We start from the raw sequence: 13,829 nt of genomic DNA on the forward strand, positions 1-13,829 counted from the left end.
ACAAAATTAATGCACAGAAATCTCTTGCATTCCTATACACTAATGATGAAAAATCTGAAAGAGAAATTAAGGAAACGCTCCCATTTACCATGGCAACAAAAAGAATAAAATACCTAGGAATAAACCTACCTAGGGACACAAGAGACCTGTATGCAGAAAACTATAAGACACTGATGAAAGAAATTAAAGATGATACAAGCAGATAGAGAGATATACCATGTTCTTGGATTGGAAGAATCAACATTGTGAAAATGACTCTACTACCCAAAGCAATCTACAGATTCAATGAAATCCCTATCAAACTACCAATGGCATTTTTCACAGAACTAGAACACAAAATTTCACAATTTGTATGGAAACACAGACTCCGAATAGCCAAAGCAATCTTGAGAAGGAAAAATGGAGCTGGAGGAATCAGGCTCCCTGACTTCAGACTATACTACAAAGCTACAGTAATCAAGACAGTATGATACTGGCACAAAAAGAGAAATATAGATCAATGGAACAGGATAGAAAGCCCAGAGATAAACCCATGCACATATGGTCACCTTATCTTTGATAAAGGAGGCAAGAATATACAATGGAGAAGAGACAGTCTCTTCAATAAGTGGTGCTGGGAGAACTGGACAGCTACATGTAAAAGAATGAAATCAGAACACTTCCTGACACCATACACAAAAATAAACTCAAAATGGATTAAAGACCTAAATGTAATGCCAGACACTATAAAACTCTTAGAGGAAAACACAGGCAGAACACTCTATGACATACATCACAGCAAGATCCTTTTTGACCCACCTCCTAGAGTAATGGAAATAAAACCAAAAATAAACAAATGGGACCTAATGACACTTAAAAGCTTTTTGCACAGCAAAGGAAACCATAAAGAAGATGAAAGGACAACCCTCAGAATGGGAGAAAATATTTGCAAATGAAGCAACTGACAAAGGATTAATCTCCAAAATGTACACGCAGCTCATGCAGCTCAATATCCAAAAAACAAACAACCCAATCCAAAAATGGGCAGAAGACTTAAACAGACATTTCTCCAAAGAAGATATACAGACTGCCAACAAACACATGAAAGGATGCTCAACATCACTAATCATTAGAGAAATGCAAATCAAAACTACAATGAGGTGTCACCTCACACCGGTCAGAATGGCCATCGTCAAAAAATCTACGGACAATAAATGCTGGAGAGGGTGTGGAGAAAAGGGAACCCGCTTGTACTGTTGGGGGGCATGTAAACTGATATAGCCACTATGGAGAACAGTATGGAGGTTCCTTAAAAAACTAAAAATAGAACTGCCATACGACCCAGCAATCCCACTCCTGGGCATAAACCCTGAGAAAACCGTAATTCAGAGTCATGCACCCCAATGTTCATTGCAGCACTATTTACAACAGCCAGGACATGGAAACAACCTAAATGCCCACCAACAGACAAATGGATAAAGAAGATGCGGTACATATATACAATGGAATATTATACTCAGCCATAAAAAGAAACGAAATTGAGTTATTTGTAGTGAGGTGGATGGACCTAGAGTCTGTCATACAGAATGAAGTAAGTCACAAAGAGAAAAACAAATACCGTATGCTAACACATATATATGGAATCTAAAAAAAAAAAAAGGGTTCTGAAGAACCTAGGGGCAGGACAGGAATAAAGACGCAGATGTAGAGAATGGACTTGAGGACACGGGGAGGGGGAAGGGTAATCTGGGACGAAGTGAGTGAGTGGCATGGACATATACACACTACCAAACGTAAGGTAGATAGTTAGTGGGAAGCAGCCGCATAGCACAGGGAGTTCAGCTCGGTGCTTTGTGACCACCTAAAGGGGTGGGATAGGGAGGGTGGGAGGGGGACGCAAGAGGGAGGAGATATGGGGATATATGTATATGTATGTGTATAGCTGATTCACTTTGTTATAAAGCAGAAACTAACACATCATTGTAAAACAATTATACTCCAATATAGATATTAAAAAAAAACCAAAACGAACAAAAACCCCACAGTTTTATTAGAAAATATAGATGTAACCATGTAACATAATGGGTTACAGTATCTATGTATGCAGATACCTTTTAATTAAGCCCTATATTCCCTGCACAAATGACATCAAAATAAAGGAAATTAAAGTAGTTCACTCACACCCCTCCCATGTGGCAGCTTCCTCACCTTCTTAAGCTCCCTGCCCCCCGCTCCCCGCACTATATGCATGTTTTTACAGCTGCAGCCATAACCGTGGAGCTGTTCTGTATTCTGCCTCTCCCCGCTTTTCCATCTGTGGCGGTTTTAGCGGCTGCATGTTTTCATCCCTGCCCTGGCGCAGAGGTGCTCCCAAAGCCAGGGCATGACTGCAGGTGCTCTTCTGGGCCCGCCTGCCTTTGGTCTCCCCGAGCGGCTGCCTCTGGCCTCCCCGAGCGGCTGCCTCTGGAAGCGGCACAGGGAAGCACAGAGGCGGCCAGGCCAGTGCTCCAGCAGGCGGCCGGGTGCCCAGGAGGACGGCAACAGCACCCAGACTGCCAGAGCGCAGCCCACAGGCCACAAGCTCTCACGGAAGCTGGCATTCGTGCTCCCCAGTCTGACCCAGCTATATTTTTGAGGTCTCCTGCCAGATTTGAATTTCAGACCGACTCCTGAGGTGAGAAAGCTGATTCGACCTTCAACAGAATGCTGAAAATCTGAACTTAGAATGCTGCTTTCCATGGAGAAACAAATAAACCAATGGCTACATGCAGCAAAAATCAGTTTTTAATAACGGCCTTAGACGCTAAGAAATGTCAACATAATTAAAGTAAAAAACGCACAGTGCCCGTTCTATGTTACAGGAAAAAGGCAGCTGCGAAAGACGTTTGGGGACCCCTAGAGAAGCGGGGCAGGCCGTGTTCTGAGCAGTCCAACACCCCACGCCCCACTGCCATTTGAAGGGAGGAAATGGGCCGGGGGCTAAGCTCTGGTTCTACAGCTTAGGAAAGAGTTGTGAGGATCTGACCCCTTTAAGAGAAGACGATGGTAACCATATCTTACTTTTCTTTTTAATTAAAAAAAATTTTTTTTAAATAACTTTTTTTTGTTTTATTCTGCATTTCACATATGACAGTCCCAAACCCAACACATGGTTTTGTTTTCTGCCTTTCTTATTCTCTCAGCATCTATGTCAACACGTTTTTTCCCAACAGCATATGCAATCTGATCCTTATCTGGTGGGTATACAGAGGCCCTTTAATTTAATTAAAGCACTTTAATTAAAGTGCTGCTATTAACACAGACCCCTGAGTAAGATTCTTGGCCGTCAGTGTGAGCTCAAGGGCCACTGCTGTGGCGGGAGCATCAGTGCTCTGGCGAGTCTGTCCAGGCCTGGTGTGGCCCTCACAGCCGAAGCTCTGCTGCAGCTCCTGGGAGGCTCACCACGAAGCACAGCCTCCCAGCCTGGACCCAGAGCTCCGCGTCTCTGACACTGCACCCAGTAGTTGGTGTGCATGTGCATTCAGGGAGTTTTCATCGGGTTCTTACTGACCCCAGCTATACAGTACAGAGAGACCTCATTTTATTGTACTTCACAGATACCGCGTTTTTTTTTTGTTTGTTTGTTTGTTTTTTACATATTGAAGGTTTGTGGCAACTCTGCGTCGAGCAAGTCTATCAGGGCCACCTTCCCAACAGCATTTGCTTACTTCATGTCTCTGTGTCACATTTTGGTGATTCTCGTAATGTTTCAAACTTTTTCATTATTAGATCTACGATCAGTGATGTTACTATTGCAAAAAGATCACCACTCGCTGAAGGCTCAGATGACGGCTGGCATTTTTTAGCAATAAAGGGTTTTTAAACTGAGGTATCTATATATTTTTCAGGCATAATGCTATTGCACAATTAATAGACTACAGATTAATGTAAACATAACTTTTATACACACTGGGAAACCAAGAAATGCGTGTGATTTGCTTCGCTGCTATGGTCTGGACCTGAAACCATGGTATCTCCGAGGTCTGCCCGGAAAAGCACGCGATCCCACGTGGCAGGAGAGCGGCGTCTGCTCACAGCCTTCGTGCAGGCTCGAGAGCTGAGTGGCCAGAGGAATCCACACTCAGGCACTCTTACCCACTGCGCTTTGCCCAGAACACAGACATGGACCCTTGTTTAACTTACCTCTACGTTGAAAGGATTTTCTTCCACTTTCCCGACTTCTGCTTCTGGCAGAGGATTTTTTAAGGTTTGTAAAAATAAAGCTGCTTTCCTTTTACGTTCTGCTTGAAGCTGTTTCTCCTTTGATTCCTTAGACGCCTGGGCAAGCTTTTCCCTGGCAGCAGCTGCCAGTCGGTCCTCCAACTTTTGCTTTGCTTAAGGAATAGACAGAAAAAAAGATGTTTAGAGCAAGCAGTACTGTATAAATATCTTGCTATCTTAATTTCCATGGGCAGTAAAAGGGTCATGAAATATAATGCAGTTATTTTAATACATGAATATGATACAGGTTTCAGGAAAGGTCAACAAATCGGGCAAACAGAATTCTCAGAGAATTAGTTTATAATGCTTACTATTGGTACTTCTCATATTTTACATTCAAAATCAAAGTCAGAAAGTTGATGGGATTCCACAGCAGTGAAACCTGAAATGATGAAAACCTTGGAATGGTTCTCATAAACACGTGCCCAAATTACCAGGTAAGGAACACCGTGAAAAGTGTTTTATTCCAAATGATCTGACACACTGTTCAGTTCACACGCAATAAATGCAGATTTAGGTACACATGCATGAACACAAGTGTGCTCGGGGACAGCAGCGCAATGCTAGTTCCCGAGAGCAGAGCATCCTGTGGTTAAAGAATTACCTTCCATCAATGTTGCGTGGTCTGTTTGTGTATACAAAACCAGTGAGAACAGATAAGTACTGCAAACGCAACTGTTAAGTCACTACTTTAGTGAGAGCAGAACAGAATTTACCTTGGAAGAGGGACAGAACACGACAAGACGTTCCCCACAGACACTGCTAGCCATGCGTCAGAGGCAAGCGGTGGCCACATCGTGACCCCTGAAGACGAGCCACAGCCTGAAAACCAGCTTGGGCCCCAGTACCTTCAAGGGTCCGATGGTTCTGCAGGAAGACGGCCTCACAAAGAGGTGTCTCCCAGCTCGGACCATTAGCCCGAGCTGGGCGCGCAGGCTGGGCCTTTGCCCCAAGGCTGCCATTAAAGCCTTCTTGGCCACCCTCAGCGTATCCTCTGAAAACAAACCGCCGAGGGCACTGCATCTGAGCTTAAGGAACAGCAGGGCTCCTCACTCCACAGAGAACTTCTCAGATGAGCAAAAACACCACACGGCTCCCCAGTGGTTCCGATTTCCAAAGGCTGGAGACTCGAGTTGGCAGTCTCGTATTTTTGGCTTAGTAGGTTAATCTTGTATTTATGTACTTTTCTTTTAAGAAGTTTAAAACATATTGACAAACCTTGCTTTGCTTCTAGCTCCTCCTGGGTAAGTTGAGGCCGCTTCTCCTCAACAACTACACAGGGTGGGGCAACTGCCGGGTTAGTGTTTGTAGCACTACTAGAACTTTCTTGGCCTTCTTTGCTTTCTTCATCATCATCACTGTCATCATCTAGCTTAACACGATTTTTTTCCAGGGGAAGTAGATCATTTTCTTTGGCCTTGATTGCAAAGCTTATTGGAGCAAATGAAGCTATTGAGAAAAGGTGAAAATGGTAATACATTTTAAAGTAACTGGAAGCACAGAGCAGAAATCTACGCGGGCCCCACCATCCACATGAGCATGAGCTGGTAGGAGCACCGTCTTGAGTGGAGCCACATCTTACGCAGAGGGAGGTTCAGGGGCCGCAGGCAGTGCCTGTGATGTCAGAGGGCGTTTAGAAGGACATCACACATGCTGAGCCCGATGGAGGGGACGGCAGAGCACCGGCTCCACCTCGGGCCACGTCAGGACGCACACACTGAGTGCCAGCTGGGGTCACTCCACGGGCAAATGGTCAATTTTTGTTGGTGTTTTCCTTTTTTTTCTGGGCTCAGCACATTGCTGAGTTTGCAGAAGTAAGCATATGATGGGACTCCACTATGAAAAGGTACTTCTAAAAAATCCCAACCGTATAAGGTAACCTTTTCTTACAAAAGCAAGCTGCAGACACTGTTCCTTTATTCAGCAAACGTTTGACTGGGTGCCTACTTTGTGCTAGGTGTTATGTCAGACTATTCTCTGCACCTTTAAGAAAATTTTAAACCTAGTGTAACGAAAATTTAGGTGGTTCAATTTTTCTCTCCTAGAATATTTGGAAATTTTAATTTAAGAGAAAATACAAAGGCCCCAAAGGAAACAATCTTCTTCCCCTCCCCCCATCTACTCAACACTCACTCACGGGGTCCCTTCCTCCTCAGACTACGGTAAATGGCTCTTAACAACACCTAACTGGTTGTAATGAGATACTTTATTTTTAAAAACCATGTGTTATTACTGATGAAAGCTATTCAAGTAGACCACAGCGAAGGGCAAGGTCAAGTGCAGTGCAAACGGGCTGACTCTGAGAGGGAAGAGGATCTAGGTAGGTCACCGAAGGCAGGCTCTGATGTGGCTATAACTGTGGAGGTGAGCTCACCCAGCTGCACCCCCCCACCCACCCCAGGCTTCTCCACTTTCAGCATTTTACGGTTCCAAACTCAAGTGTGACTTGAAGCTGGTAAATAACCCAGATCTTTGACATATAATCATCTCTCGTCAATAATCTCTCAAGCTACAGAGCACACCCCAAGATGTTAAATGTTAGCAAAGTGATATTTTATAAGTCAGAATGAAAAGGGGGCAAAATCAGTCTCTGTGTTGATTATGCAACGCCATGCACTTGCACTGTACGTGGTGCGCTGAGGTCTACCTTCCTAACAACCCCCAAAGATATAACACGGGGTGAAAAGTACACTTTGCTGGGAGAGTCAATATTAACCATTTTACCGTGGTTATGTTAAGAACGGCCCTTATCTTTTGGAGATAAGTGTGATCACACTGATGGATAAAATGCCATGATGTTGGGATCTGCTTCAGAATATCCTGGGGGTGGGCTGGATTGAGAGTTCTAAGATGTGTCCTGCGTCGGCCACAGGAGCTGGATGCTGAGCACTGCGTGTGGCGCTGTGTGACTATTACACCAGGCTCTGTTTCTGTACTTGTTTGAAATTCTCCGTAAGAAAATACTTTCATGATATTAACCGTTTATATACTCTCTATATATAGGCTATACTCTAGCAATATGGTCTCTTTAAGAATAGGGTCAAAGAAACATAGAAAAGAAAACTTCAGTTAAATGTTAATCAAAATTACTCAAGTTAACTTGGGCTAAAGTATTATATCACAAAATAATTTAAAAACAATTACTCCCAATCTCTTCCTCCAAATTAAAAAATATGCAATCAACAAATATATTAAAATGAAAACTCCTGGAACACAGTTTAATGCATGTCGAATACAGTGCCAAACAGCACCACTGTTTGACACATACTTTAGAGTGATTTAGGGACTTCCCTGGTGGCGCAGTGGTTAAGAATCTGCCTGCCAATGCAGGGGGACACGGGTTCGAGCCCTGGTCCGGGAAGGTCCCACATGCCGCGGAACAACTAAGCCCGTGTGCCACAGCTACTGAGCCTGTGCTCTAGAGCCCGCGAGCTGCAACTACTGAGCCTGCATGCCACAACTACTGAAACCCGCGAGCCCTAAAGCCCATGCTCCGCAACAAGAAGCCTGCGCACTGCAATGAAGAGTCACCCCTGCTCGCCACAACTAGAGAAAGCCCGCGCACAGGAACGAAGACCCAACGCAGCCAAAAATAAATAAATTTATATTAAAAAAATAGTGACGTAATAAAAGAACTGACTAATGTGCAGAGTCTCCATGCCTCACCTCAGTTAACATTTGCAACCCCCGGAGGAGACAGATACTACCAGGCCTCCCCATTTACAGATAAGGAAACTGAGGCTAAAAAGGTCAAGTAACCTTCCCAGCATAGCTCAGCCAGAAGGCAGGGGATCAGGAACTATTTTCTTTGTAGAATTATTCAATTACACAACTGCTGCTTCTACCTGGAACCTTATTTGCAAGTCACATCACAACACGCGAACAGCACTTCCTGCAGCCTTCAGCGGTGTCCTGTTGTGTTAAGGATGAACAGCCGCGGTGGAGGGGTCCCCTCTCCCGCTCCCGCCTTCTGCACTGCGCTCCAGCCCCGCCCTGCCTTCTGCCTGGAGCCATCATCCTCTTCTCATGCCTGGCTTTCCTGCTCGTCTCATCTCAAATGAAGCCTCTCCTCAGACAGGCCCTGCCCGGCCTCTCTCCTTCACGCCACTCTTGACGTTCTGTGTTGTGTGCGTGGTCTGGTTACCCCGGAGCCTGGAGCGGGCAGGACCGCAGGACTAACATGGCCCTGGTGTGCACTGATGCAGAGTAGCCTGTGCTCAGGAAACACTCGTGAGGGAGCCGACGGTGCCCGGCCCTCCACCTTCCACGTCAAATATGCTTCCTTTCTTAAGGTATCCAGTTTCATTACTAACTTTTAACTTCTAAGGTAATATATATTCTCTATGGGAAATTTTGAAAACACAGGTGAACAAAATGAAAGACCAACTGCTCTTCAGATACGGGAAAGAAATGATCTGAACACAATGGTTCCGAGGCACATACGTGTGCATGTGTACAAACACACGAAAAATGGGACCATACTTTATAGCCTGCTGTTTTCACTTAGTAAGCAACACCTTTCCATAGAAAAAGTTTAGACATCTTTCCATGTCAACATACATCATTTTAACAAACGGCAATAATATTTCTTAGTATGGACATGCCAACTGATTTCAGTCTCCCATGATGGTTCCCAATTTTTTATTTTTAAAAGCCCATGAGCCTTGGGAGGAACACCTGGTCAAGACGTCCTGGTGAGCCAGACGTTTCTAGGAGTGGGAGGGCATCTGCATTTAGGGTTTGGTCCCCATCATCGGGCTCTCCCCTGGAGAGGCCTCACCGACAACACTCCAAGGACAATGCGTGAGTGAGGGTCCTGCCACTCGCACCCACTCTGTTACTTTCTAACTTTACCAAATTGGAGGCAAAGAACAGTATCTTGTTAGTGAGGATGTATTTTAAAAGTTTAGGACTTCCCCGGTGGCACAGTGGTTAAGAATCCACCTGCCAGTGCAGGGGACACGGGTTCGAGCCCTGGTCCAGGAAGATCCCACATGCTGCAGAGCAACTAAGCCCATGCGCCACAACTACTGAGCCTGCGCTCTAGAGCCTGCGAGCCACAGCTACTGAGCCCGCGTGCCGCAACTACTGAAGCCTGTGCGCTGCAACAAAAGCCACCACAGTGAGAAGCCCGTGCACCACAATGAAGAGTAGCCCCCACTTGCTGCAACTAGAGAAAGCCCGCGCGCAGCAACGAAGACCTGATGCAGCAAAAAAAAAAAAAAAAAGTTTATTCACTGACCAACTGTTTTCCTTCTTTTGTGAACTACCTTTTTATGTCCTTTGTTTTTCTACTGCAGTGACTTTTCTTACTGATTTACAAGAGCTCTTTCTATAGCAAGGATTTTGACCTTTATCTTCTGTTATATTAGCCATCACTGCCATCCTGACATTTGTCTTTCAACTTTATACAGGCCCAGTTCCCATCAGACCTATCTTTCTTTATCATTCATGGCTTCAATTCTTAGAAAATCCTTTCCACTCTGACTAGAAAAAAATTACCTTTATTTTCTTCTACTTTATGATTTTATTTTTTACGTTTAAACACTTAAATCTATCTGGAATCACTATAATTGTCAGAGGTAATGTAAGAGTCTTATGTTTTTCAAAATGGAGAGCCTGTTTTTCCAACATCAATTATTGTCATACTAGGGAAGCTTTATCATAAAAGTCTCAGGAAATGTTGGTGCTTTTCCAGCATCTGTTAGCAAGGTAAGACTGTACTTGGAGATTTTTCTGGTGGGATGCCGCACTGGGATGGCTGCAAGGAACCCCACCTGCTCATACCTGCTCTCACTGTCATTCCAAGCTTGCTTCCATCTGAGGTGCTAACACCTGGGTTTCCAAGGGGTCCTGGCCTGCAGACTGCTAAGCTTTATGGGGTTAAGGTACTAGGGCTGGAGAGCTTCCTAACTTTCCATCTTTGGGCTCTGGAGTAGCTTTAATCAGACAAGTTTTTCTCTTTCTTGAGGGAAGCTACCTTGACCTTGACTTTGTCCTGGCCTGCCTACTTTTAGAGGTATTTCACTGACCAATGTTTTCTAAATTCTTTCAGGCCTATAGATCTGTCATTTTACTGCCTCTCTGGAGACACTTAGCAATTTATCAATATATTTTCGTAGACCTTTTTTTCAGTTATTTTCAAATTTATTCAAATTTAGTTAAATATATTGTTCTCGTGAACTTAAAAAATACCGTTTTCTCTCTCATTATGCTGTGCATTTGCTTTTTTTTCTGTAAACTTGTACAATGATGATAAGTTTTACTGGTCTTTTATTATATCCTCACCCATTTCTGCTTTGATTTTTATTGATTCTCCCTTTCTGCTTTTCTTACATGCATTTTATATAAAGTTTCTTCCTAGGTTCTTGAGTTGAATGCTTGTTCTGTTTTTACTTTTTCTTTACCAACATAAGCGTATGAGGTTATAGGTTTTTCTTTTAAGTTTTCACTGCATTTGATAATTTTTGGATAATATTCTCATTGTCCTCACCTTCTCTGACTGATTAATTTCAGGGCATTGACGCGTCTGTAAGCATCTTTGTCCTCCAGCATTCAGAATACTTTTCATTCAAAATTTCAGATAGATCTTAACTACCTGGCATTTAATGCTATAGATACACATCTGAAGTGCCAGCCTGCTTTTTCTCCCCCGTGAAGGACAACCTGTCTATTTTCCCATCTGGACGCTTTTCCTTCCATCTCTATCCCTTTCCTTGGAAATTTGAGGAAAATTTTGAACTTGTCTTCTCATCCAATCTGATTTTTAGTGTTTTTATTATATTTTAAAATTTGGCAATCTTTCTCTAAACAGTCTTTTCCAGATGTCAGATTATCGGTTGCACTCATTTTACAGTACCTTTAATTCTGTGAGAATACGAATCAGAGACTAAAAGAATTTTCCTGTCACTTAGTAACTGTTTCCAAGGTGCCCACATGCTCCGAGGCTCGGATCGTGGCCTTCTGAGCTCCTGCCTCTTTGCAGGAGCCGTGATTCTCTGTCTCCTCGTCCTCACCCTGACGGAGCTGAGGGCGCGGTGGGTTCTTTCGGACATCCGCAGCTCTCGGGCGCCTCAGGCTCAGAGGGCACGACGAGGGAAGCGGCGAGCGCTCTTTCGTCTGCCGAGTCCCAGGGCGCTTGCTCACGGGAGCGTGGAGGGCGCTCCACGGCGGGGGCTGGCCCACTGCGCCCCGACCACACCCTGTTGGGGACCCGCGGCCCCGTGGATGCTCCCGGTGGTTCTGGCCTTCTGCCCGCCCCCTTCTTTGGCTGACAGTGGGTTCCCCCGGGGTCACTGCCACCGAGTCCCCAGATGTCCTGCTCTTTCCTATGAACTGAAGTCCGGTGGCCTGGCTTGTCCCTCTTAAACACGAACAGTACCTCCCCCTGCCTCTGGAGCAGTAACTTTTTACTCTCTCCTTACTAATACATTCCTTTGGTTATTCCAATGAGAGTTGAAGGCGGCTGGGAAGGGTGAGAGATTAAACACGTGTGCTCAGGTGACCTCCTGGACTGAGAGGCTCACAGGTACTTCCATGCTTTCCTAAATCACTGAAGTTTCCCTGTTACCCATCTGGGTCACTTTGGTTACTCCTGATCGCCATCTTTGTACCAGCAAAGGCATCTGTACGCACAGAAAAGGCCTTCCTGCAATCCTGGCCCGCCCCGCCCATCCCGCATCTCCTCTGCTTTTCCTTTAATCCGGGCACTGGCTCCTGCACCGCCCGGCCACGCCCCCTCCTCCAGTTCAGGCCACCAGCTCCACCCCGAACCCCCCGCACGGCTTCTCTGCCTCCATCCCTTCACACACTCACCATACTGCAGAAAGTGATTCCGCTGATCTAAGCCGTAAGGTGTGCTGCCCCTGTTGGAAGCCCCGGGACCCGGCAGGAAGGCAGAGCCCCACAAGCTGGCCATGGTTACCTGGGCAGGTGTGCCCCCCTTGACACCCGGGTCCCTCAGACCACTTCCCGTGTCTGAACAGGCCACACGGCTCAGACCACGCCGTCCCGCCTGGGAGCTCCGCTGGCTCTGGGAACCCTCCTCGCTCTGCACAGCCCTTCTCATTCCCACCTGGTGCAACTCACTGCTTCTTCACACGTCCAACCACAGAGTTCTCTGCTACCGCGCCTGTGTCAGCTTTTTTTTCTTTCTATTTATTTATATTTGCTCTTTTCATGTATGTCTGTCCTGGTAGATGAGAAACTCCTCCCAAGAACATAAAAGGTAACTGGAACGGAGCGAGTGGAATACCGCCTGGTAGAGACCCTCAAGGGACTTGCCTTAACAAATAAAGAAAACTAATTCCATTGGCACAATAGTTTGCATATATTTTCAGAAGTCCAAGGAGGGCGGTACAAAACATTATTTGAAAAATTCTAAACATTTCCATTAAATTGCTAGAACAGGCTGTTAGCAACAGCCTGTAGAATGCATACCTAAGGTGAGCTTATATCCAAATGACCCCAAACCCGAAATCAGGAAAGTACTATGAAATAAGCAAGTTGCATTAATTACAGCAACTTAAAAGGGGCAGCCATTTCCTCCTGTCCTGTGGCTAAAGGCACCTGACCTTAAGCGGTCCAGCATTCTTCCTTGCTAATTTGAAGTGACACCTGTGAGGTACAAGGTCAAAACTGGAACCCTCGGTAGCGAGGGCAGCATACCTTTCACCAGCTTCCCGTCGGGGATGGCTTTGCTGCACAACACCTCCTTCTTCCCCGAGGAGCCACCTCTGCCCCCTGCGTCGGCAACGTCTTCAGACACACTATCGTCCCCAACGTCACCCGGCTTTTCAGGAGCAGACTCTGCAGGAGCCTCTTCCGGTGCTGACACAGCCTGCAGAGGTTAAACGTGACTCTGAACTGCTCCATTGGAAATGACACAGGATTTGTCAGAAAAGATATGCAGCACATACATTTCATGGGACAACAGCATGGCTACGTTACTGCCTAAGTAACACCACGGAATATCCTTTCTAACTCAGATTTACTATTTTCTGATACAACAGAATGAAAAGAGGAGCGGAAGGAGGTATTTTCCCTGTAATACTGTTTTGCGAACCAATGCCAACTAGCTCTTCTTTGGAGACGGATGGCTGAGAACACGTTTAGAACAGCAAATTATGCCCAGCACCTACAGATGAGTCCATTTTCTTCAGTTTGAGCAGTCAGAGATAAAAGCTTGAAGAAATCCACTGATACGCAAAGCCTACGTCATCTCTCTACCAAAACAGGTTTTAGAAAGACATTAGGGTGTCCACGTAATTGAGGAGAGGAGAGGAGAGGCAGAAAAGGGATTACAAGGACAGGAGGCAATGCTTCCAACGGGTGCCTGAGAACCAAGTGCGGGACGTCTGCAGGGATGGGAGTCGTGAGGCGAGCTGCTGGCAGGTGGCGCTCGAGGCCAGTGGGTGGGCAGCACCTGTGTGGCTCCAGCCTGTCAGCTGGGAGCACCTGTGGTTACACTTAGGCATTTAAGTACATGTTAACACAACAGAAGTATAACACACAGCTTCCATCCAACGTAGTTAAAAATAACGGCCAACCAAAACACCAAATGCTTGAAGAGACAGGATTACTTTGTTTAC

At 45.5% G+C, this 13,829-nt stretch overlaps 1 protein-coding gene across 1 annotated transcript in view; it reads right to left on the reverse strand.

The window, feature by feature from the left end:
* Nucleotides 1–13,829, reverse strand: part of SFSWAP (splicing factor SWAP) — a gene marked incomplete at its 5' end in the record, with an annotated part of 83,892 nt that overhangs the window by 33,937 nt on the left and 36,126 nt on the right. The window contains 3 exons of the mRNA XM_079717394.1: nt 4,162–4,352; nt 5,458–5,688; nt 12,907–13,078. Of these exons, the coding sequence (XP_079573520.1) occupies nt 4,162–4,352; nt 5,458–5,688; nt 12,907–13,078 (594 nt within the window). The remainder of the gene's footprint in view (nt 1–4,161; nt 4,353–5,457; nt 5,689–12,906; nt 13,079–13,829) is intronic.

Source organism: Hyperoodon ampullatus (assembly GCF_949752795.1).
Source record: "Hyperoodon ampullatus genome assembly, chromosome: 13".
NCBI lineage: Eukaryota > Metazoa > Chordata > Mammalia > Artiodactyla > Ziphiidae > Hyperoodon > Hyperoodon ampullatus.